General features: G+C 42.7%; 1 protein-coding gene across 1 annotated transcript in view; it reads right to left on the bottom strand.

The window, feature by feature from the left end:
- Positions 1–4,479: 4,479 nt before the first annotated feature.
- LOC311130691 (ceramide synthase 2-like) overlaps positions 4,480–25,026 on the bottom strand; it is a 29,845-nt gene continuing 9,298 nt past the window's right edge. The window contains exons 2-11 of the mRNA XM_084163476.1: positions 22,310–22,480; positions 20,784–20,901; positions 16,576–16,694; positions 16,400–16,457; positions 16,231–16,281; positions 11,873–11,965; positions 9,949–10,077; positions 7,264–7,370; positions 5,319–5,475; positions 4,480–4,857 (exon numbers count right to left, since the gene is read on the bottom strand). Coding sequence (XP_084019602.1) covers positions 4,663–4,857; positions 5,319–5,475; positions 7,264–7,370; positions 9,949–10,077; positions 11,873–11,965; positions 16,231–16,281; positions 16,400–16,457; positions 16,576–16,694; positions 20,784–20,901; positions 22,310–22,479 — 1,197 coding nt within the window. The 5' untranslated portion in view covers position 22,480 and the 3' untranslated portion in view covers positions 4,480–4,662. The remainder of the gene's footprint in view (positions 4,858–5,318; positions 5,476–7,263; positions 7,371–9,948; positions 10,078–11,872; positions 11,966–16,230; positions 16,282–16,399; positions 16,458–16,575; positions 16,695–20,783; positions 20,902–22,309; positions 22,481–25,026) is intronic.

The following is a 25,026-nucleotide window of genomic DNA, read 5'->3' on the forward strand; positions in this document are numbered from 1 at the left end:
TTTGCAGTTCACATCCTTCTCACCAACTCCCTCTCACCAATATAAGAGATATTTATATATTGAAATGGTTAAACACCTATCAGCTATTGATTTTTCTTTTGAATGAAAAGGTACAACAAATGTATCAATAGTTAAATAAAAGTCATTTATTGATTGTGTTGAACTGGCCACAGGGTGTGTGCATTCATTATACGCAGAACAAAAAGACTGGTCATATGTTATTGCCATGAAGACCATGGCATTTCTCTTGTTGCAATAGTTGAACTTTTAATAAAATAAACATCCAATAATCATGATTTAAGTGAGTCATTGAGTGTATCAGTCCTTTTGGTGCTCTAGAAACAGACCACAGATAAAAACCCACAGACACTCAGTGTGAACGTGTCATACTGGAGACAATAGTACATTATCAGAGAGTGAGGCACACAGACCCTGGCAACAAAGAAGTGTGTTCCTACCGTGGTCCATATGTGCTTTAGTCAACTCATCTGATCCTCACTGTCAAGCACATACAGATCTGGGACCAGGCTAGTTAGTGTATTTCAGTGTTAGACAGATAGAGATGATTGTGATTGACACATCTCTGGGCGAAAGATAATTACAGGTAATTTCAAACCCCCATCTTGCACAGTAGTATCATGCTTTCAGTGCAAGAACGATTTGTCACATTTCAAACTATACATATGTCAGTTATATGAACAGTAAACTTGTATTGATCCAGACATTATTCCATACCTATAGATTTAGACAGAATCTAAAAACATTGTTATATTTTGAGGGTACCCATCAGCATGGGCACATTACATGGCTCTCCTAAATATGTAGGATCTTAAAGACGTGCTCCGCTACCCTGGCAACTCAAATATTATTTTTTAAACCTCCCGCTCTGGGCTGGATGTGTCAATGTGTAGTTCATACATGCATAATGGATGAGCAGAATTACTGTCTTACCTCAATTAGCCATGAAATCCCTAGTGTGAAAGCGACTGTTTTCTTGAAGCTGTTCTGCGCCATTTTCCTTACATTTCCCCCCACGTGGGCCAGCCCCCTAGCAATTTGAGTTCTACCCGATGAGCTTCAGCCCCTCACATTTGAGTGGCAGCTAGCAAGAGACCTGCCCAGCGTTATCCAATGAGGTTGCAGGGCAAGCCCAACGGCTCAGTGGACACAGCAGAGGCCCGAAAAATTGCCAAAGACTCCAGCTATAGTCTGTTCACCCTGCCACCATCCATCAAAGGGTACCGGAGCATCGGCTCACAGCTTCTACCCCCAAGCCATAAGACTGCTAAATAGCCATAAGACTGCTAAATAGTTCATTAATGGTTACCCGGACTATCTGCACTGACCCTATCTTGCACTGACTCTATGCACACTCACAAGACTATATACACTGAGTGTACAAAACATTAGGAACACCTGCTCTTTCCATGACATAGACTGACCAGGTGAATCCAGGTGAAAGCTATGATCCCTTATTGATGTCAACTGTTAAATCCACTTCAATCAGTGTAGATGAAGGGGAGGAGACAGGTTAAAGAAGGATGTTTAAGCCTTGAGACAATTGAGACATGGATTGTGTATGTGTGCCATTCAGAGGGTGAATATTTAAGTGCCAGGCGCACTGGTTTGAGTGTGTCAAGAACTGCAACGCTGCTGGGTTTTTCACGCTCAACAGTTTCCCGTGTGTATGAAGAATTTGATTTGAGAGAGAGAGAGTGAGAGCACAATGATGTGCAACATGTAGAACTTGTAGTGTATTTTAGGTTTAAAAAGGCTTCTGAAGTTTGTAATTTCCACTTAGAAATTTCAGACTTGATTTTCACTTAAGAAAAATGTATATACCCCTTCAAAAATGTCCATTAATTATAATCCACATAATAATTTACATTTCCTGTTGCTGCAGGATTATTTTCCTGCTGTAGCAAACTGGCTCAAATTAAGCTCCAACATCTGTACATAGGCACTGGATGGCTCTCCAGATTCTCAATAAAAACAAGAGCAGCAAGTGAAGATTTTTCCCGATCGTTTGTAAAGCTATACTAATAAATAGAGCTACATGTGCTTGTGGCAGAAAACGTTTTAAAATAGCAGCCAAGGCACAAAATAACAAAGTTCAGTAGCACAGAGTAAAACACCTTGTGGAGAAACATGCTGCAAGATCTTCTCTATTGTCACATTGATTATAGAAAAACACATAATATTTTTTCCCCCAAGGCTTTACTTGTAAAATGTTTTATAAGCGAGCAGGAGTAGTTAGCCCAAGATACTTATCTAAGGTTTGTCACCTACAATCCTATGGCAACTTCTACTTGGGGACCCTTTCCTAACAAATAGACATGTTTTCCTTTTCTTCGCAAGAGGGCGCTATCACCATTCTAACAAGAGCAATTTGACCAATTCAATCTTCTAAAATTTTGAGCACTTTTGGGAAGTGTCTGATAAAAACTATCAGCTACAAAGCTATATTATCTGCATATTTCATTCTAGAGGCTGGCATACTGTTGCCTATGATATCCTTAATTTGAATAAAAAGCTAATTGTTCAATAGATACATTATTTTATCCAAAATCAATTATCTTACATGTGTTAATAGTGCCACAGTGGTTAATATAATGAATATGAATGCCATAGATTACTCTGGGTTTTGTAAAAATCCTGATTCCGCCATTTTCATTAAAAAGAAAATCCAGGGAGAAATTATCCAGGGAGGAATTGACACACTTGTTACAGTCACCAACGCTCTGGATAACATGAAAACAGCCTAACCAGCTCTGCTAGGGCGAGTAAAATGGTCAGAGTGAGGTGTTCTCTCATTTGTGTCTGGAAGTAGCTAGCAAGCTAGCCAACTTAAGCTTTGCTTGACTGCCGTTGAGGTCAGAACACATGGATCAACCCTACTCCTCAGCCAGAGCATCCAATGGCGCCCTGAACGCTGTGAGAGCGAAACGCTCTGAATTGACGAACAGACAATCTGACAATGCTCTGAATTTACGTACGACCCAGAGCGCACTCTGACACACTGGAGGCAATTTACAAATGCACCCTTTGACTGTACCAGAGTTAATCGCCATTGCACTGCACACTGCCCTATCCCACCTGGACAAGATAAATAACTATGTAAGAATGCTGTTAACCGACTACAGCTCAGCCCCCTCCTGTACTCCTTGTTCACCCATGACTGCGTTGCCAGGCACGCCTCCAACTCAATCATCAAGTTTGCTGACGACACAACAGTGGTAGGCCTGATTACCAACAACGATGAGACAGCCTACAGGGAGGAGGCGAGAGCCCTGGCGGAGTGGTGCCAGGGAAATAACCTCTCCCTCAACGTCAACAAAACGAAGGAGCTGATCGTGGACTACAGGAGACAGTAGAGAGGGCACGCCCCCATCCACATCGACGGGGCCGCAGTGGAGAGGGTCAAAAGCTCCTCGGCGTGCACATCACTGACAACCTGAATGGTCCCTTCACACAAACAGCTGGTGAAGAAGGAGCAACAGCGCCTCTTCAACTTCAGGAGGCTGAAGAAATTCATCTTGGCCCCTAAGACCCTCAAAAACTTATACAGATGCACTATTGAGAGCATCCTGTCAGGTTGTATCACTGCCTGGTACGGCAATTGCACCATCCGCAACCTCAGGGCTCTCCAGAGGGTGGTGCGGTCAGCCCAATGCATCACCGGGAGCACACTGCCTGCCCTCCAGGGCATCTACAGCACCCAGTGTCACAAGAAGGCCAAGAAGATCATCAAGGACCTCAGCCACCCGAGCAACCGCCTGTTCATCCAGCTACCATCTAGACAGTGAAGACAGTACAGGTGCATCAAAGCTGGGACAGAGACTGAGAAACAGCTTCTATCTCCAGGCCATCAGACTGTTAAACAGTCACCACTAGCCGGCCTCCGCACAGGACCCTGTCCTGAACCTTAGTTACTGTTGTAGCCGGCTACCACTCGGTACTCTACCCTGCACCTTAAGAAACTGCTGCCCTATGTACAGAGTCATTGAACACTGGTCACTTTAATAATGTTTACATACGGTTTCACCCACTTTATACACTCTATGTGTATACGGTATTCTAGTCATGGTACACACCTTTTCTATTCATAAACTGTCCATACAGTCTATACACACATTCTATATATATATTCCAGTCTTTGACATTGCTTGTTCAGATAATTCTTAATTTCTTAATTTTTTTATTGTATTTTTCTGGATTACGTGTGTATTGTTTGTTTTTTTGCTAGGTATTACTGCACTGTTGGAGCCAGAAACACAAGCATTTCGCTGCACCTCCCATAACATCTGCAAATCGGTGTACGCAACCAATAAACTTTGATTTGATTGAGTTAATGTCTTTCACTATTTACACACAATCCAAACAAAAACAAATAAATTATAAATATAAACTATAGAAAAACATACTTCATCTTAAAGTAAAACCAGTGTACTTCTTGTTTGACCATAATGTTTGACAGTGCAGTGAACAGTTATGTACTTCAAACGTAGTGAAGTGAAGTATTATCCGAAACCATAAATGAAATCATAAATGGACCATATTTGTAATATATAAGCCATATAAATGTATTATATCTTACCAGTATATACTGTGGAAGGATAGGAAAACGTTCTAAGTTTAACCTAGTGCGAAAAGAGAGTGGTACTATCTGGCTTTGGGTAGTCTGCTGTTCATATTTCTCTGGTTGGTTAGGTTGTTCAGGACACAATTGTTGGCAAGCGAAGCCAATTTGGAATTGAGGGCGCCCTTTCTTTGCTCCCAGCTAGTCTCCTCTTCCTCCTCTGCCTCCACCTCCTCCTCAGGCTCGCTTTCCTCATCGCTGCGCTCATCTTTCTCCACCTACAGCATAGGATATATGTAAGTGACCGTTTAAGGCTGCAAAATAAATCTACAAACGGAACACAACCAGATGGTATAGCACAGAATGTATTGATAATGCCAATAAATCTTACAAACACTATGCCTTAAAGGCAGTACCCTGTGATACTTCCAAGGTGTACAATGAAAGAAACGGACAGTACACCATAATAATCTTCAGTGACTAATGTATTATTTGTACGGACGTGTTTTGGCCGCAGTTGGACGAAAACACGTCTGTACTAAGAATAAATGAATCATTGAAGAATATTTATGGTGTTCTGTCCATTTATTTAATTGTGGGCTGTACTAAGATGATTAATCACCCAACTACTTCTGAAAAATAATATGAGTGAGCATGTTATCTATTATTCTACTGTATCATGGCATCCAATGAAATCACCATTAGTAAGTAAGGCGGATAATAACTTGAGTCTACTGACCTTGCCCATAAAGACAAACTTGTAGACCATGCGTAGGATCAGCCAGGCCCAGAAGATGTGCAGAGCTTGCAGCACCAACAGAAGTGCATTGAAGAAGTAGTAGCCAAAGAAAGGCTGGAAGAAATCCAAAGACACAACCAGGGTGGAGTGGACTATTCTGAAGGGGCAAGAAGGTGCATATAAAACAGTAAATTAATCCATCCTCAAGCCTTGCATTTATAACATTCCCTAAGCGGTTCTTCTGAACACATTCCCTTAACTGATTTACAGTACACACTATGTTCTGACTTGAGATGTGCGTACATCAGAAGTAATGGAATATTTGCATGTAGGCCTACATTTGAGTTGTGTAAACTGTCAGAAAAGGATAGACCCTGAGTAATCTTATTACTACTTTTATTATACAGTGGGGAAAAAAAGTATTTAGTCAGCCACCAATTGTGCAAGTTCTCCCACTTAAAAAGATGAGAGAGGCCTGTAATTTTCATCATAGGTACACGTCAACTATGACAGACAAAATGAGAAACAAAAATCCAGAAAATCACATTGTAGGATTTTTTATGAATTGATTTGCAAATTATGGTGGAAAATAAGTATTTGGTCAATAACAAAAGTTTCTCAATACTTTGTTATATACCCTTTGTTGGCAATGACACAGGTCAAACATTTTCTGTAAGTCTTCACAAGGTTTTCACACACTGTTGCTGGTATTTTGGCCCATTCCTCCATGCAGATCTCCTCTAGAGCAGTGACGTTTTGGGGCTGTCGCTGGGCAACACAGACTTTCAACTCCCTCCAAAGATTTTCTATGGGGTTGACATCTGGAGACTTTTTTTTTTTTCACTCAAAATCTCACGATACATGGCCCCATTAATTCTTTCCTTTACATGGATCAGTCGTCCTGGTCCTTTTGCAGAAAAACAGCCCCAAAGCATGATGTTTCCACCCCCATGCTTCACAGTAGGTATGGTGTTCTTTGGATGCAACTCAGCATTCTTTGTCCTCCAAACACGACGAGTTGAGTTTTTACCAAAAAGTTCTATTTTGGTTTCATCTGACCATATGACATTCTCCCAATCCTCTTCTGGATCATCCAAATGCACTCTAGCAAACTTCAGACGGGCCTGGACATGTACTGGCTTAAGCAGGGGGACACGTCTGGCACTGCAGGATTTGAGTCCCTGGCGGCGTAGTGCGTTACTGATGGTAGGCTTTGTTACTTTGGTCCCAGCTCTCTGCAGGTCATTCACTAGGTCCCCCCGTGTGGTTCTGGGATTTTTGCTCACCGTTCTTGTGATCATTTTGACCCCACGGGGTGAGATCTTGCGTGGAGCCCCAGATCGAGGGAGATTATCAGTGGTCTTGTATGTCTTCCATTTCCTAATAATTGCTCCCACAGTTGATTTCTTCAAACCAAGCTGCTTACCTATTGCAGATTCAGTCTTCCCAGCCTGGTGCAGGTCTACAATTTTGTTTCTGGTGTCCTTTGACAGCTCTTTGGTCTTGGCCATAGTGGAGTTTGGAGTGTGACTGTTTGAGGTTGTGGACAGGTGTCTTTTATACTGATAACAAGTTCAAACAGGTGCCATTAATACAGGTAACGAGTGGAGGACAGAGGAGCCTCTTAAAGAAGAAGTTACAGGTCTGTGAGAGCCAGAAATCTTGCTTGTTTGTAGGTGACCAAATACTTATTTTCCACCATAATCTGCAAATAAATTCATAAAAAATCCTACAATGTGATTTTCTGGGAAAAAAATTTTCAATTTGTCTGTCATAGTTGACGTGTACCTATGATGATAATTACAGGCCTCTCTCATCTTTTTAAGTGGGAGAACTTGCACAATTGGTGGCTGACTAAATACTTTTTTCCCCCACTGTACTTGACCTTTGTAATACACTCCTAATAAATTGTCAAATGACTGTGTGAGAAAGCGTCCAGTCTCACCTGCCAGGGAAGACCACTAGTCGTGTTAGCAGGAACACCAGGGCGAAGATGACAAACAGTGTGTCACATGTCTTCCTCCAGCCAGCGTAGTTGAACATCTTGGCAGACTGTAAGTGAAATATAATAATACTCCGATCACAGTTGGGCTTATTCAGAACCCTCATGAGGCACTAGTAATGACACAGTCACTATGTGTTACCAGCTGGGTTGACCAATATAGCACAGTGGCTGTACAAATAATAACATACAGTATTGATGTTCTCCAACATATTGTATGACCTCCCAGTCCATACTCTCTGATGGAGTGGTTTTCTCTAGCATACATTGACAACCAATGTCCCCTTCTGACCCAATGTCTCCCATTGACTGCTTCTAAAGGAGGCATTATGTCACGCCTGGATCCACACGACAAGCGATACATACAGTTGAAGTCGGAAGTTTACATACACCTTAGCCAAATACATTTAAACTCAGTTTTTCACAATTCATGACATTTAATCCTAGTAAAAATGCCCTGTTTTAGGTCAGTTAGGATCACCACTTTATTTTAAGAATGTGAAATGTCAGAATAATAGTAGAGAGAATGATTTATTTCAGCTTTTATTCATTTCATCACATTCCTGGTGGGTCAGAAGTTTACATACACTCAATTAGTATTTGGTAGCGTTGCCTTTAAATTGTTTAACTTGGGTCAAACGTTTCGGGTAGCTTTCCACAAGCTTCCCACAATAAGTTGGGTGAATTCTGGCCTATTACTCCTGACAGAGCTGGTGTAACTGAGTCAGGTTTGTAGGCCTTCTTGCTCGCACATGCTTTTTCAGTTCTGCCCACACATTTTCTATAGGATTGAGGTCAGGGCTTTGTGATGGCCACTCCAATACTTTGACTTTGTTGTCCTTATGCCATTTTGCAACAACTTATGTTGCTTGGGGTCAATGTCCATTTGGAAGACCCATTTGCGACCAAGCTTTAACTTCCTGACTGATGTCTTGAGATGTTGCTTCAATATATCCACATAATTTTCCTTCCTCATGATGCCATCTATTTTGTGAAGTGGACCAGTCCCTCCTGCAGTAAAGCACCCCCACAGCATGATGCTGCCACCCCCGTCCTTCATGGTTGGGATGGTGTTCTTCGGCTTGCAAGCCCGCCCTTTTTCCTCCAAACATAACGATGGTCATTATGGCCAAACAGTTCTATTTTTGTTTCATCAGACCAGAGGACATTTCTCCAAAAAGTACGATCTTTGTCCCCATGTGCAGTTGCAAACCGTAGTCTGGCTTTTTTATGGCGGTTTTGGAGCAGTGGCTTCTTCCTTGCTGAGCGGCCTTTCAGGTTATGTCGATATAGGACTTGTTTTACTGTGGATATAGATACTGTTGTACCTGTTTCCTCCAGCATCTTCATAAGGTCCTTTACTGTTGTTCTGGGATTGATTTGCACTTTTCGCACCAAAGTAAGTTCATCTCTAGGAGACAGAACGCGTCTCCTTCCTGAGCGGTATGACGGCTGCGTGGTCCCATGGTGTTTATACTTGCATACTATTGTTTGTACAGATGAACGTGGTACCTTCAGGCATTTGGAAATTGCTCCCAAGGATGAACCAGACTTGTGGAGGTCTACAATTTTCTTTTTGAGGTCTTGGCTGATTTCTTTTGATTTTCCCATGATGTCAAGCAAAGAGGCACTGAGTTTGAAGGTAGGCCTTGAAATACATCCACAGGTACACCTCCAATTGACTCAAATTATGTCAATTAGCCTATCAGAACCTTCTAAAGCCATGACATCATTTTCTGGAAATTTCCAAGCTTTTTAAAGGCACAGTCAACTTAGTGTATGTAAACTTCTGACCCACTGGAATTGTGATACAGTGAATTATAAGTGAAATAATGTCTGTAAACAATTGTTGGAAAAATTACTTGTGTCATGCAAAACTATAGTTTGTTAACAAGAAATTTGTGGAGTGGTTGAAAAACTAGTTTTAATGACTCCAACCTAAGTGTATGCAAACTTCCGACCTCAACTGTATTTCATCAGGCCCAAGATGATGGAGACATTGTTTATTGTGAGATAACATCAGGGCAATACTACACTGCTTTACTGAGTTAATTAAAAAACATATTTAGGAATAAATGTGATAATAGACGTTCTACTTCAGAGCTGAAAGTCTCTTGGGAGAGGTAAGATAAGTTCAGCCTCAAGACATGTTTTCCTTTTACCACATAAAATGGCTAATTATAACCAAATGTGTTTGATCGCTATCAACCTACAGATGCAGGATCTTCATTTGATGACTCTTTTGTTTCTGAGAATTTTCCTGCAAAGCAGGAAATGCAAACTTGTAGTGTATTTGAGTTTTTTAAAAGGCTTCTAAAGTTTGTAATTTCCACTTTGAAATTTCAGACTTGATTTGCCCTATGGAAAAATGTATCAACCCTTACAAAAAATAAGATTAAGTTATGTGAATAAACAAACCCTGTATTCAAATCAAGTTTACAGTGACCTACATGTGAACAAATAACCTTGCTTAGATAACCACACAACCCATCAAAACAGTATGTGGGAAAATGGTAGTGCCAAATTAGCTTGACCACATGCATGTATGATAAGAGTAATCATTCCCCCTTTAGTTCCCTGTGTCTGTATGATCTGTGTGAGACTTGAAAACTGAGACTGAGCTCCTACCTCCAGGAGGAAGTCTGAGGAATCATGAACTAGTATCACCAGAGTGCCAACGCGCACATAATTGGCACAGTACGAGAAACCGATGAGGAAAATGGTAGCGATGTGGTGGATGATCTGTTCCTTGAAATCCTGAAAACACACACAAACCACACAGCTACAGTGAGGGAAAAAAGTATTTGATCCCCTGCTGATTTTGTACGTTTCCCCACTGACAAAGACATGATTAGTCTATAATTTTAATGGTAGGTTTATTTGAACAGTGAGAGACAGAATAACAACAAAAACATCCAGAAAAACGCATGTCGAAAATGTTATAAATTGATTTGCATTTTAATGACGGAAATAAGTATTTGACCCCTCTGCAAAACATGACTTAGTACTTGGTGGCAAAACCCTTGTTGGCAATCACAGAGGTCAGACGTTTCTTGTAGTTGGCCACCAGGTTTGCACACATCTCACAAGGGATTTTGTCCCACTCCTCTTTGCAGATCTTCTCCAAGTCATTAAGGTTTCGAGCCTGACGTTTGGCAACTCGAACCTTCAGCTCCCTCCACAGATTTTCTATGGGATTAAGGTCTGGAGACTGGCTAGGCCACTACAGGACCTTAATGTACTTCTTCTTGAGCCACTCCTTTGTTGCCTTGGACGTGTGTTTTGGGTCATTGTCATGCTGGAATACCCATCCACGACCCATTTTCAATGCCCTGGCTGAGGGAAGGAGGTTCTCACCCAAGATTTGACGGTACATGGCCCCGTCCATCGTCCCTTTGATGCGGTGAAGTTGTCCTGTCCCCTTAGCAGAAAAACACCCCCAAAGCAAAATGTTTCCACCTCCTTGTTTGACGGTGGGGATGATGTTCTTGGGGTCATAGGCAGCATTCCTCCTCCTCCAAACACGGCGAGTTGAGTTGTTGCCAAAGAGCTCGATTTTGGTCTCATCTGACCACAACACTTTCACCCAGTTCTCCTCTGAATCATTCAGATGTTCATTGGCAAACTTCAGACGGGCCTCTATATGTGCTTTCTTGAGCAGGGGGACCTTGCGGGCGCTGCAGGATTTCAGTCCTTCAAGGCATAGTGTGTTACCAATTGTTTTCTTGGTGACTATGGTCCCAGCTGCCTTGAGATCATTGACAAGATCCTCCCGTGTAGTTCTGGGCTGATTCTTCACCGTTCTCATGATCATTGCAACTCCACGAGGTGAGATCTTGCATGGAGCCCCAGGCCGAGGGAGATTGACAGTTATTTTGTGTTTCTTCCATTTGCGAATAATCGCACCAACTGTTGTCACCTTCTCACCAAGCTGTTTGGCGATGGTCTTGTAGCCCATTCCAGCCTTGTGTAGGTCTACAATCTTGTCCCTGACATCCTTGGAGAGCTCTTTGCTCTTGGCCATGGTGGAGAGTTTGGAATCTGATTGATTGATTGCTTCTGTGGACAGGTGTCTTTTATACAGGTAACAAGCTGAGATTAGGAGCACTCCCTTTAAGAGTGTGCTCCTAATCTCAGCTCGTTACCTGTATAAAAGACACCTGGGAGCCTGAAATCTTTCTGAATGAGAGGGGGTCAAATACTTATTTCCCTCATTAAAATGCTAATCAATTTATAACATTTTTGACATGCATTTTTCTGGATTTTTTTTTGTTATTCTGTCTCTCACTGTTCAAATTAACGTACCATATAAATTAAAGAGTGATCATTTCTTTGTCAGTGGACAAACGTACAAAATCAGCAGGGGATCAAATACTTTTTTCCCTCACTGTATAGAGGATATACTATAACCTGGACATTAGCAGTTCTGCGCTCCTGGTGCCGTAAATCAGTCATCTTTGTACTGTATGGATTGATTTATCAATGGTACAGAATACAGAAAAAGTTGCTTAAAAACCATACAGGTGTGTGTGGAGACAGGAGTGACACATACCTTCCGCTTCACATCCACAGATACACAGAGCAGCAGGGACCAATAGAAACCCAGTTCTGTGATGTAATACCAGTAGTGAGCCTCAGCGACAGGCTGCAGGGACAGACAGAAACAAAACAAACACCAGGGGGTTGAAGATTACTGAGCATGACTCCAGGTGGTACATCCCAATAGTCTAAAGTGGCTTCCTTTAATTTCCTCCTCACCTTTATCTGCACCTATCTGACAGAAAAGGAAAGTTGAAGGCTATATGGGAATGGAAGCCTACATGGAGGTATTTGCTTTCACCTGTCCGGTTCTCACACAAAAGCGTAGATGACACAGGAGGTTGGTGGCACCTTAATTGGGGAGGACGGGCCCGTGGTAATGGCTGGAACGGAATACGTAGATGTGTTAGATGCCATTCCAATACGTTTCCATGTGTTTGATGCCATTCCATTCACTCCGCTCCAGCCATTATTATGAGCCGTCCTCCCCTCAGCAGCCTCCACTGGTAGATGACAAAGAAAGGGAAACCAGGGAGAGGAAGGAGGCATTTTGAGACTATTGAGACACAGCCCAGGTAGGAAGGAGTTAATGTGTGGACTGACTGTGACTCCATCCCCCACCTGTGCACTGGGAGAGATCAGTCAGTCAGGGGAGTTTACCAAGGAGGCCTTTTCCCAGCAGCAGCAGATAAACACCCAGCCCACTGCCAGGCCTGAGAGTCCACACAGCTGAGCATTTACAACAGGGGGCTCTTTGTTTGGGGAGCAGCCCTCGATTGAAATAGAGAAACTCAGGATTACACACACCTGGAGCACAGGCTTTGAATCAACGCACCCCTGGGGCGGGCCAGTAACCAGAAAGTCGCTGGTTCAAATCCCAGAGCCGACTAGACAAAACATCTGTCTATGTGCCCTTGAGCAAGGCACTTAACCCTAATTGTTAGTTGCTCTGGATAAGACTGTCTGCTAAATGACAAAAATGTAGACTTCTGAATGCTGCTTTGTTTAAACCCCCTCATATTCCCAACCAAAGCTTTAAAGTAGCATGGGTCCCCAGATCCTCAAAATGTTCTACAGCTGCACCATTAAGAGCATCCTGACCGGTTGCATCACCTCCTGGTATGGCAACTACTCGGCATCCGACCGTAAGGCACTACAGAGGGTAGTGCGTACGGCCCAGTACATCACTGGGGCCAAGCTTCCTGCCATCCAGAACCTATATACTAGGCGGTGTCAGAGGAAGGCCCAAAAAATTGTCAAAGACTCCAGTCACCCTAGTCATAGACTGTTCTCTCTGCTACCACACGGCAAGCGGTACCGGAGCGCCAAGTCTAAGTCCAAAAGGCTTCTTAACAGCATCTACCCCCAAGCCATAAGATTGTTGAACAATTAATCAAATGGCCACTCTACATTGACACCACCACACCCTTTGTTTTCACACTGCTGCTACTCACTGTTTATTATTTATGCATAGTCACTTTACCCCTACCTACATGTACAAATTACCTCAACTAACCTGTACCCCCGCACATTAACTCAGTACTGGTACCCCCTGAATATTTTTTGTTTATTTTACCTTTATTTAACTAGGCAAGTCAGTTAAGAACAATTTCTTATTTACAACGACAGCCTACACCGGCCAAACCCAGACGACGCTGGGCCAATTGTGCACCGCCCTATGGAACTCCCAATCACAGCCAGTTGTGATACAGCCTGGAATCAAACCATGGGGTCTGTAGTGACACCTCAAGCACTGAGATGCAGTGCCTTAGACCACTGCGCCACTCGGGAGCCTTGTTATTGTTATTTTATTGTGTTACTTTCTATTTTAATTTTTTACTTTAGTTAATTTAGTAAATATTTTCTTAACTTTATTTCTTGAACTGCATTGGTTAAGGGCTTGTAAGTAAGCATTTCACGGGTAAGGTCTACACCTGTTGTATTCGGCGCATGTGACAAATACAATTTGATTTGATTTTGATTTGAAGTGGAAGCTTTGAAACTCCCTTCCTTTAGCAAGCGTTTCCCCACACGTCCACAGTCAAGGCTTAACATTCAAATCAGAGCGGATGTGTACATGTATAGAAAGTGCTGATAAATCTAAATGGCCGTGAAGTGACCCAAACACCCACCACCAAACAGTACTCTCCAAGGCTCCAGAGAGACAATAGAGGGAAGTTTACTGAGCCATTTAACCCCTAGAAATCACATGCTCCATCCCTGCAAGGCACAGAACACAGCCTGGCTTCAACAAAGGGAAGGTCAACAGCATTAGGGAGTTACAGTCCCATGTACAGTGGGGGAAAAAAGTATTTAGTCAGCCACCAATTGTGCAAGTTCTCCCACTTAAAAAGATGAGAGAGGCCTGTAATTTTCATCATAGGTACACATCAACTATGGCAGACAAAATGAGAAAAAAAAATACAGAAAATCACATTGTAGGATTTTTAATGAATTTATTTGCAAATTATGGTGGAAAATAAGTATTTGGTCAATAACAAAAGTTTCTCAATACTTTGTTATATACCCTTTGTTGGCAATGACACAGGTCAAACGTTTTCTGTAAGTCTTTACAAGGTTTTCACACACTATTTTGGCCCATTCCTCCATGCAGATCTCCTCTAGAGCAGTGATGTTTTGGGGCTGTCGCTGGGCAACACGGACTTTCAACTCCCTCAAAGATTTTCTATGGGGTTGAGATCTGGAGACTGGCTAGGCCACTCCAGGACCTTGAAATGCTTCTTACGAAGCCACTCCTTCGTTGCCCGGGCAGTGTGTTTGGGATCATTGTCATGCTGAAAGACCCAGCCACGTTTCATCTTCAATGCCCTTGCTGATGGAAGGAGGTTTTCACTCAAAATCTCACGATACATGGCCCCATTCATTCTTTCCTTTACACGGATTAGTCGTCCTGGTCCCTTTGCAGAAAAACAGCCCCAAAGCATGATGTTTCCACCCCCATGCTTCACAGTAGGTATGGTGTTCTTTGGATGCAACTCAACATTCTTTGTCCTCCAAACACGACGAGTTGAGTTTTTACCAAAACGTTATATTTTGGTTTCATCTGACCATATGACATTCTCCCAATCCTCTTCTGGATCATCCAAATGCACTCTAGCAAACTTCAGACGGGCCTGGACATGTACTGGCTTAAGCAGGGGGACACGTCTGGAACTGCAGGATTTGAGTCCCTGGCGGCGTAGTGTGTTACTGATGGTAGGCTTTGTTACTTTGGTCCCAGCTCTCTGCAGGTCATTCACTAGGTCCCCCTGTGTGGTTCTGGGATTTTTGCTTACTGTTCTTGTGATCATTTTGACCCCACGGGGTGAGATCTTGCGTGGAGCCCCAGATCGAGGGAGATTATCAGTGGACTTGTATGTCTTCCATTTCCTAATAATTGCTCCCACAGTTGATTTCTTCAAACCACGCTGCTTACCTATTGCAGATTCAGTCTTCCCAGCCTAGTGCAGGTCTACGATTTTGTTTCTGGTGTCCTTTCACAGCTCTTTGGTCTTGGCCATAGTGGAGTTTGGAGTGTGACTGTTTGAGGTTGTGGACAGGTGTCTTTTATACTGATAACAAGTTCAAACAGGAGCCATTAATACAGGTAATGAGTGGAGGACAGAGGAGCCTCTTAAAGAAGAAGTTACAGGTCTGTGAGAGCCAGAAATCTTGCTTGTTTGTAGGTGACCAAATACTTATTTTCCACCATAATTTGCTAATAAATTCATAAAAAATCCTACAATGTGATTTTCTGGATTTTCTTTTCTCAATTTGTCTGTCATAGGTGACGTGTACCTATGATGAAAATTACAGGCCTCTCTCATCTTTTTAAGTGGGAGAACTTGCACAATTGGTGGCTGACTAAATACTTTTTTTCCCCACTGTAGCTCAGTTGGTAGAGCATGGCGCTTGCAACGCCAGGGTTGTGGGTTCGTCTCCCACGGGGTAAGAACTAAAAACTTCAATAATTGGTTTAACTGTAGATAGAGATGTTGTGTTATTTGTGCTTGTAGTGTGTTCTGTTTCAGGTCATCCCCTTCTAGGGAAGGAGGAGGAGGGGTTAAGTCCCCTGTAGGAATGTCATAACTGTTATCTGGAGGGGCGTTGTTCAATTCCTCCAGCAGAAGGAGTGAGTTTCCTGAGATTGTCCAAAGCAGTGTTCTCAGATTCCCAAATCGTGTTTTGAGACTCAATGGTGTGGGATGTGGCTTATTGTGGCTATACTGTAGACTGGGTTGTCACTAGAAACATTTGATGTATTTACTTAGTGGGTGACAGGACAATTCCATAGCCTTTTGATGAGTGAAAGAACAAACATGTTTGGGAACCACTGGTCAACTGAAAGTTAAAGTGAACTGTTCTACTCACTTGTTTGGGGTAGCCCTGCCAGCACTCTCTGTGGTCCCAGAACCAGGGGGTCTGAGGGGTAGAGGGACAGAACAAATAGTCACAGTGAGGGCCTCTTAGTAGAAGAACAAGGAGCAGTAGCACTGTTCGGGGTAAAGGTAGCCAAAGTGAATGTGCTTAATATACTCACATCAATCAGGGAGGCAAGCGCTGCTACAAATGCAATGAGGTAGAAAACAAACCTCCAACTGCAAAAACAAAACAAAATATTTGTCATAAGATAACATAATATCCTTTCTATAAACTATACATTGAAATGAAATAGATCACATGAGTACATAGAACTCTGAATGAGAGCTGACTCACGAGGCTTCACAAAACTTCTTGGTGTTGCTCGGTCTGTCTTGGTTGCGGCGATGGCGGAACCACGTTTCTATCTGGCGCTGACTGAGACCACACTGCTTCCCCAGGCCCAGGACCTCACTCTGAACACAGACAGGACCAAATCACCTCAGAGAGAGAAGCTCCATTGTTCCTTTCCTAAGAAGACCCTCAGCATATCTTTCATATACAGCTTTTTCAGAAAGATAATCCATTACCTACTTCTGCGCCTTAAATTTATCTCAATAGGTGTTTTATCACAGCTTCATTAGAGCAGAATTCCAATATTTACAGTATGTCAAAAAAGGAAGATTCTTAAAATGACAAATGTGTTAAATCCCTCCATTTGCCTTCCCCTGATCCCTGCTCTGTGTAAGCTATTCCCTCTCGCCTCCACTCCTCCCTGCCCACATGACAAAATACTACAGTTTACTATAGAATAATACAGTACTTACTATACAATTCTATAGTAAACTGTAGTATACTGTAGAATACTATACTACACACTGTGGGGGCAGCAGTTAGCCTAGCGGTTAAGAGCGTTGGGCCAGTTGCTGGTTCAAATCCCTGAGATGGCAATGTGGAAAAACCTGCCGTTTTGCACTTGAGCAAGGCATTTAACCCCCAACAACAACTGCTCCCTGGGCGCCAATGACGTGGGCGTCGATTTAAGGCAGCCCCCCGCACCTCTCTGATTCAAAGGGGTTGGGTTAAACGAGGAAGACACATTTCGGTTGAATGCATTCATTTGTGCAACTGACTAGGTATCCCCTTTCCTCTTTCGCTAGTATCCCTCGATCTTGTGTAGTACTTACTATAGAATGTTGTAGTATACTGTAGAATACTACAGTAAACACTAAAGTATTATCCGCAAAAAAAACACTGCAGTGTCAGTATTGTCCGCAAAAACACTACACTTTTTAAAACTATAGTAAATACTACAGTATTTAATTTGCATACAGTACTAGTCAAAAGTTGGGAACTATCTGTTCAGCCCCCCAGTCCTACAGGTTATGGAAAATGTGCTATTTTATTATTCCTCCAGTAGGTTTCCTGAAAGAGAAAGCCTTGACTTCTATGTCAAATGCCAAGAGTGTGCAAAGCTGTCATCAAGGCAAAGGGTGGCTATTTGAAGAATCTCAAATAGAAAATATATTTTGATTTGTTTAACACTTTTTTGGTTACTACATGATTCCATATGTGTTATTTCATAGTTTTGCTGTATTCACTATTATTCTACACTGTAGAAAATTGTCAAAATAAAGAAAAACCCTTTAATGATTAGGTGTGTCCAAACCTTTGACCTGTACTGTATACCCTGCCCATTCCCCTCCCCCCATATCACATTTTGTGCCACCCATAAGTAAGAAACCGTAAATACTACAGTAAAGTCAGCAAAAACACTCCAGTATGTCACTCCTGAGTAAAGGCAGAACACAGCGATAGACAAACTGCTCACCTAAACCTTTGAGAAAAGTTTTGTTTGGAACTGATTGATTTAATTTAATCATCGTGACATACCAATGAGGTGGTTACACAATATGGGTGTGGGCTAGTGTAGTCATGGTGATTGTATATGTTGAGCGCATTAACCTTCACGGAACATCCAGGGAACGTCCCTGTGCATCATGAAAATGGTTTGCAAATGAGGCAGGAAGAAGACTGAAGCGTGTTAGTTCTAACACAGAGACTGACAGCCAGGTAATACTGTACCAACAACATAACCTGCTTCAACAATAGACAGAAGACAACATCTAAATGCACAGAGAGAATAGGATTTGTGTACTTCCATATACTATAGTATTTCTACTATCAGATACAGTGGGGAGAACAAGTATTTGATACACTGCCGATTTTGCAGGTTTTCCTACTTACAAAGCATGTAGAGGTCTGTAATTTTTATCATAGGTACACTTCAACTGTGAGAGACGGAATCTAAAACAAAAATCCAGAAAATCACATTGTATGATCTTTAAGTAATTAATTTGCATTTTATTGCATGACATAAGTATTTGATCACCTACCAACCAGTAAGAATTCCGGCTCTCACAGACCTGTTAGTTTTTCTTTAAGAAGCCCTCCTGTTCTCCACTCATTACCTGTATTAACTGCACCTGTTTGAACTCGTTACCTGTATAAAAGACACCTGTCCACACACTCAATCAAACAGACTCCAACCTCTCCACAATGGCCAAGACCAGAGAGCTGTGTAAGGACATCAGGGATAAAATTGTAGACCTGCACAAGGCTGGGGTGGGCTACAGGACAAAAGGCAAGAAGCTTGGTGAGAAGGTGACAACTGTTAGCGCAATTATTAGAAAATTGAAGAAATTCAAGATGACGGTCAATCAACCTCGGTCTGGGGCTCCATGCAAGATCTCACCTCGTGGGGCATCAATGATCATGAGGAAGGTGAGGGATCAGCCCAGAACTACACGGCAGGACCTGGTCAATGACCTGAAGAGAGCTGGGAACACAGTCTCAAAGAAAACCATTAGTAACACACTACGCTGTCATGGATTAAAATCCTGCAGCGCATGCAAGGTCCCCCTGCTCAAGCCAGCGCATGTCCAGGCCCGTCTGAAGTTTGCCAATGACCATCTGGATGATCCAGAGGAGGAATGGGAGAAGGTCATGTGGTCTGATGAGACAAAAATTGAGCTTTTTGGTCTAAACTCCACTCGCCGTGTTTGAAGGAAGAAGAAGGATGAGTACAACCCCAAGAACACCATCCCAACCGTGAAGCATGGAGGTGGAAACATCATTCTTTGGGGATGCTTTTCTGCAAAGGGGACAGGACGACTGCACCGTATTGAGGGGAGGATGGATGGGGCCATGTATCGCGAGATCTTGGCCAACAACCTCCTTCCCTCAGTAAGAGCATTAAAGATAGGTCGTGGCTGGGTATTCCAGCATGACAACGACCCGAAACACACAGCCAGGGCAACTAAGGAGTGGCTCCGTAAGAAGCATCTCAAGGTCCTGGAGTGGCCTAGCCAGTCTCCAGACCTGAACCCAATAGAAAATCTTTGGAGGGAGCTGAAAGTCCGTATTGCCCAGCGACAGCCCCGAAACCTGAAGGATCTGGAGAAGGTCTGTATGGAGGAGTGGGCCAAAATCCCTGCTGCATTGTGTGCAAACCTGGTCAAGACCTACAGGAAACATATTATCTCTGTAATTGCAAACAAAGGTTTCTGTACAAAATATTAAGTTCTGCTTTTCTGATGTATCAAATACTTATGTCATGCAATAAAATGCAAATTAATTACTTAAAGATCATACAATGTGATTTCCTGGATTTTTGTTTTAGATTCTGTCTCTCACAGTTGAAGTGTACCTATGATAAAAATTACAGACCTCTACATGCTTTGTAAGTAGGAAAACCTGCAAAATTGGCAGTGTATCAAATACTTGTTCTCCCCACTGTATTTGATCATGTAAACGAGAAGACACATGCCCCGGCAGATGTACAGTCCAACATGTCAACACTTGCAAATTCTGCCTCGTAACTCCTAACGAGTAATAAGGGTGGAATATTTCCATGTGAACAGAGCCAAGCCATAAAATATGACCTGCACCTGTACCTACCTGACTGACAAGGAAGGGATAGCCTACTAGAGCAATGCCCGCCAAAGCATTTAGCCAAGTCATGTTTGTGTAATAAGGGTTTTACACAAGGAAGTACTCTATTATTTATCCTATTCCACCAAATATACCTGGCTAATAAACAACTATCTTATCATTTCCTGGTGTACTACAACCCACAATAGTAGACACAAAACCCAACCCTAACCAGATACCCCTAAACGAGTTCCGCATAATGGTTCCCTATTATAGCAGAAAGTACTTAAACTTCAACCTGATCCCGATTCACCCAGTAAACCATATAATTACAACTCAACCTTTATGCACCAATGCTCTAATTCTACTTGAGGGCTAAACTCATGAAGCAATAGTTTCTCCAGGGGAGAAATTGTATCTCATCTCATCTCTCATCTTATCTCATGAGTACTGTCTGCAATATCTGTAATGCTATGTGTAGAGGCTTAGTAATCTCTGCTAAAACGTACTCCTTATCAATTTCAAAATTAATCATAGATGTTTCTACAATTCTATAAAGGAATATTCCATATCCCATTAACAGAGTGACAGAGATGGATAAAGTAGATTTAGTTGAGTGTATCATAACTGACCTGTGAGGGTTGCTGTTTGTTCTGTTTGTAAAATGTATCCAGCTTTGGGACAGGCAGGGCTCGAACCCGCACCCTGTCTCTCACCCCCAGCTGTCTGCTCAGTGGCATGGCTATGACCCTGTAGAGAAGACAGACAGAAAATTGAGTTCTGCAGTTTTTCAATTCAAAGACAAATCTCAGTTACACCCTATTTTCCATATGTCACACTGCTTTTGACCAAAGCTGCACTATTTATGTGGGTTTTGGTCAAAGGTGCACTATTGTTGAATAGCTTAAGACCAGGTGTTTCGCTTACTACAAGAAACTCCAGGCCCTAGTTATATTATAGCATATAACAGGCACCAGAGTTTTCATTGGGTAGGTCAGGTGGGGTGAAAAACTGTCAGGTGGTTAGGAAAAATTCCTGTCCCTTGGAATAGAATATCACTTAAGGCACAACCATTATCTCCTCAACAACAAAGAGCAAGAACACGAGAGCTCCTCATGTCACTCCATGTGAGTCTTCATCCTAACAAATGCACTGACAACCACTGGAGCCTCTCCCATTCCCATACACTTAGAGTTACATTGGGCCAGACAACCTTTGTGCTTAATTGATACTACGCCTCCAGGGACACTTGATCTATGTTTGTGTGTCTGAGTGAGAGGGTGTGAATGTGCTTGTGTGTACAGTATGCGCACGGGTGGGAAAGGGTGCAGGTAAGAGAGTGTGTGTGTGTGTGTGCATTTCTACAGTATGTGTGTACAGTACGAGTGTGTGTACCTCTACCAGAGTGATAATCATAGGTAAGTGGGCAGGCAGGGAGATCAGAATGGATGGAAGTTCAGGGTAGTTTAGCTCGGAGACTCCAGGGCTTTCCGGTTACAGGAACCCCACAGGAAACACCTGCTGCTAATGAAGTCCTCACTGACTACTACTACTCACATTTTAACAAACCCCTCCCTGCCCTGGCCCTGCGTATCTCACCTCATGTTGATTTGTGAATTGTTTGTTTTCAGGGCACCATTGAAAATGAGACCCTGGACTCAATTGGGCTACCCTGAATAAATACAAGTTAAAATTATAAAGATTCGTATTTTCAAATATCCAACTCCTTCTGAGATACCATTGAGTGCATTTCATCCTCAGCGCCTGCTGTAACCCAACCCATGTCTATCTACTGTATTTTTGATTTGGTTTGAAATTCTGATTTGATAAGACAGGGGTTCCCAAACTTTTTCACTCAGGCCCCCTTCTAGCATTGGGAACATCCTGTGCAACCCCCCCCCCCCCATGTGATATTTGAGTGAACACATTTCTAACAAGTTATAAATAGCTCTCTTATGTATGCAATGACTGACATGACAAGAGGAAAACTGATGATGCACTACCCAATTTAGAAATTGCACCTTGTGCATTCTACTAATACAACTTTCAAGAGTAAGTTGAAAGCCGGACTGAGTTCCTTTAAAAAAGGGGGGAGGACCCCCGCGCCCCTCGCCGATGTTTTGCTACAGTGTGCCCAAATGAATGCCAACCAGCTCACCTCTCAAAGACGTAGCGCAGGACGATGAAGCCCAGAGCCAGCGGCAGGGTGTAGAAGAGGTCTCGGGGTAGAGGGTACCGGTCCCCCTCCATCTCTATGTCCTTCCAGGTGACCCCTGGAGGCAGCCAGTACTCCTCCTTCCATAGCCATTGGTCCAGCAGTCCCTCCATCCTACAGAGAGAAGAGGAGAGGGGAGGGGAGGGTGAAAGGAGGGGAGAATGTTTGAGAGCTCGATCCTCAGAAGTGGCTGTGCCTGCTGAAACATTGATGCTGCTATGATTCATATTTATGGAGAAGACAGCGACTGGGAACCTCCAAATTAAATATGACAAGCTAAAGAGAGTGAACAAGACGGTATGTGTCCTTGATTCACACTTCCCAGACAGAAACATAGTTAAAGCCAACATGAAGTCTGTGTGTGAGGCTTAAAGGGATAGTTCAACCAAATTACAAAATTACACATAGGTTTCATTACCCTGTAAGCAGTCTATGGACAAGGTATGACCAGGGCCATAGTCAGGGTCTGAGTTTTAGTGAGGTCTCCCCCCATCCAATAACTTTTAAGAAAGTTGAAGCACATTTACTGGAAAACAGCAAAAACAAGCAAAAATTACCCCAGCCATTATCACATTCATTGCTGTAGCTTCATTCACTTCAGTCGATCTAGAAACTCATAGCATATTAGCTATACAATTAGCCGCTACACATTAACATATTAACTCAGGACCAGGATTAAAAACTATAATTGAATACATACAGAGGGATCTGTTAGCAGAAAAATTATTTATTAACAAAAGGTAAACCAAAAAGTTTGCTTTAGGTTCGTTTCACCTCAAAAACTACAGGAAAGGGGAATTCGACACCCATCTCAGATTTGTCTGAAATCGTTTCAGTAGTTAGTAACAGTTGCGATTAGCATTCCTGAAAAATTATTTTGTTGAAATTAAGCTAATTGCTTGCACCCAAAATTGTCATTTTAATTCATAGGATTCAGATAATATTCAATAAATATAGTACCCAACATCCGATTTGGACCAAACTTCTTTCTACCCATGAGTAAGACACGAAGGAATCCCAAAATAAATTCAAAAGCCACCCACGGATACCCCACACCCCATGCCATCCCACCCCAACAACCAGTATACAGTATCCGATCTCTATGTTTGACAAGTAGTATGACGCTGTGGCGTGTAAGTATTGCTTCTCCATACTATGTAATGTATTCCCTGTGAATCTGGAGATCGTTTTTTTTCCCCTGTTCAGAGGAATTAGCCATTGAAGTCCCTTGCATTATTTACCATAAAGTAGTGTAAAAGTACCAGGTTTTGACCACAAGATGCCGCTGTTCCTGCTATACTGCCAAACTCTTTTATCCATTTTGCTGGTCTCTTGGGTTTATTAAAAATATCACAACATTTCCTTTGCAACTTTGGATAGAAAACCAATAGATTTGGCTAATTATTAAAATAAATTGTGTGGTCATCCTCATAATTCAAGCCAGACCTCCATGAAAGAAATTCAGTTTGTCCCTCTCTTAGCAACCTAATGCTTCAACACAACTCTCCTTAAATAGTCCAAAGTCTAAAGAAATGCTAATGCTGGCATTAAGATTGCACTGAATGAGCTTTATAAGGCCATAAGTGAACAGGAAACCGCTCATCCAGAGGCAGCGCTCCTAGTGGCCGTGGACTTTAATGCAGGGAAACTGAAATCCGTTATACCTCATTTCTATCAGCATGTTAAATGTGCAACCAGAGGAAAATAAACTCTAGACCACCTTTACTCCACACACAGAGACGCATACAGAGCTCTCCCTCGCCCTCCATTTGGTAAATCTGACCATAACTCTATCCTCCTGATTCCTGCTTATATGCAAAAACTAAAACAGGAAGCACCAGTGACTCGGTTAATAAAAAAGTGGTCAGACGACGCAGATGCTAAGCTACAGGACTGTTTTGCTAGCACAGACTGGAACATGTTCCGGGATTCTTCAGATAGCATTGAGGAGTACACCACATCAGTGACTGGCTTCATCAATAAGTGCATCGATGATGTCATCCCCACAGTGACCGTACGTACATACCCCAACCAGAAGCCATGGATTACAGGCAACATCTGCACTGAGCTAAAGGGTAGAGCTGCCGCTTTCAGGGAGCGGGACTCTAACCCGGACGCTTATAAGAAATCCCGCTATGCCCTCCGACGAACCATCAAACAGGCATAGAGTCAATACAGGACTAAGATTGAATCGTACTACACCGGCTCTGACGCTCGTCGGATGTGGCAGGGCTTGAAAACTATTACAGACTACAAAGGGAAGCACAGCCGCGAGCTGCCCAGTGACACAAGCCTACCAGACGAGCTAAACCACTTCTATGCTCGCTTCGAGGCAAGCAACACTGAAGCATGCATGAGAGCACCAGCTGTTCCGGATGACTATGTGATCACGCTCTCCGTAGCCGATGTGAGTAAGACTTTTAAGCAGGTCAACATTCACAAGGCCGCAGGGCCAGACGGATTACCAGGACGTGTACTCCGAGCATGTGCTGACCAACTGGCAAGTGTCTTCACTGACATTTTCAACATGTCCCTGACTGAGTCTGTAATACCAACATGTTTCAAGCAGACCACCATAGTCCCCGTGCCCAAGGACTCTAAGATAACCTGCCTAAATGACTACCGACCCGTAGCACTGACGTCTGTAGCCATGAAGTGCT

Source organism: Coregonus lavaretus (assembly GCF_964263955.1).
Source record: "Coregonus lavaretus genome assembly, chromosome: 6".
Classification (NCBI taxonomy): domain Eukaryota; kingdom Metazoa; phylum Chordata; class Actinopteri; order Salmoniformes; family Salmonidae; genus Coregonus; species Coregonus lavaretus.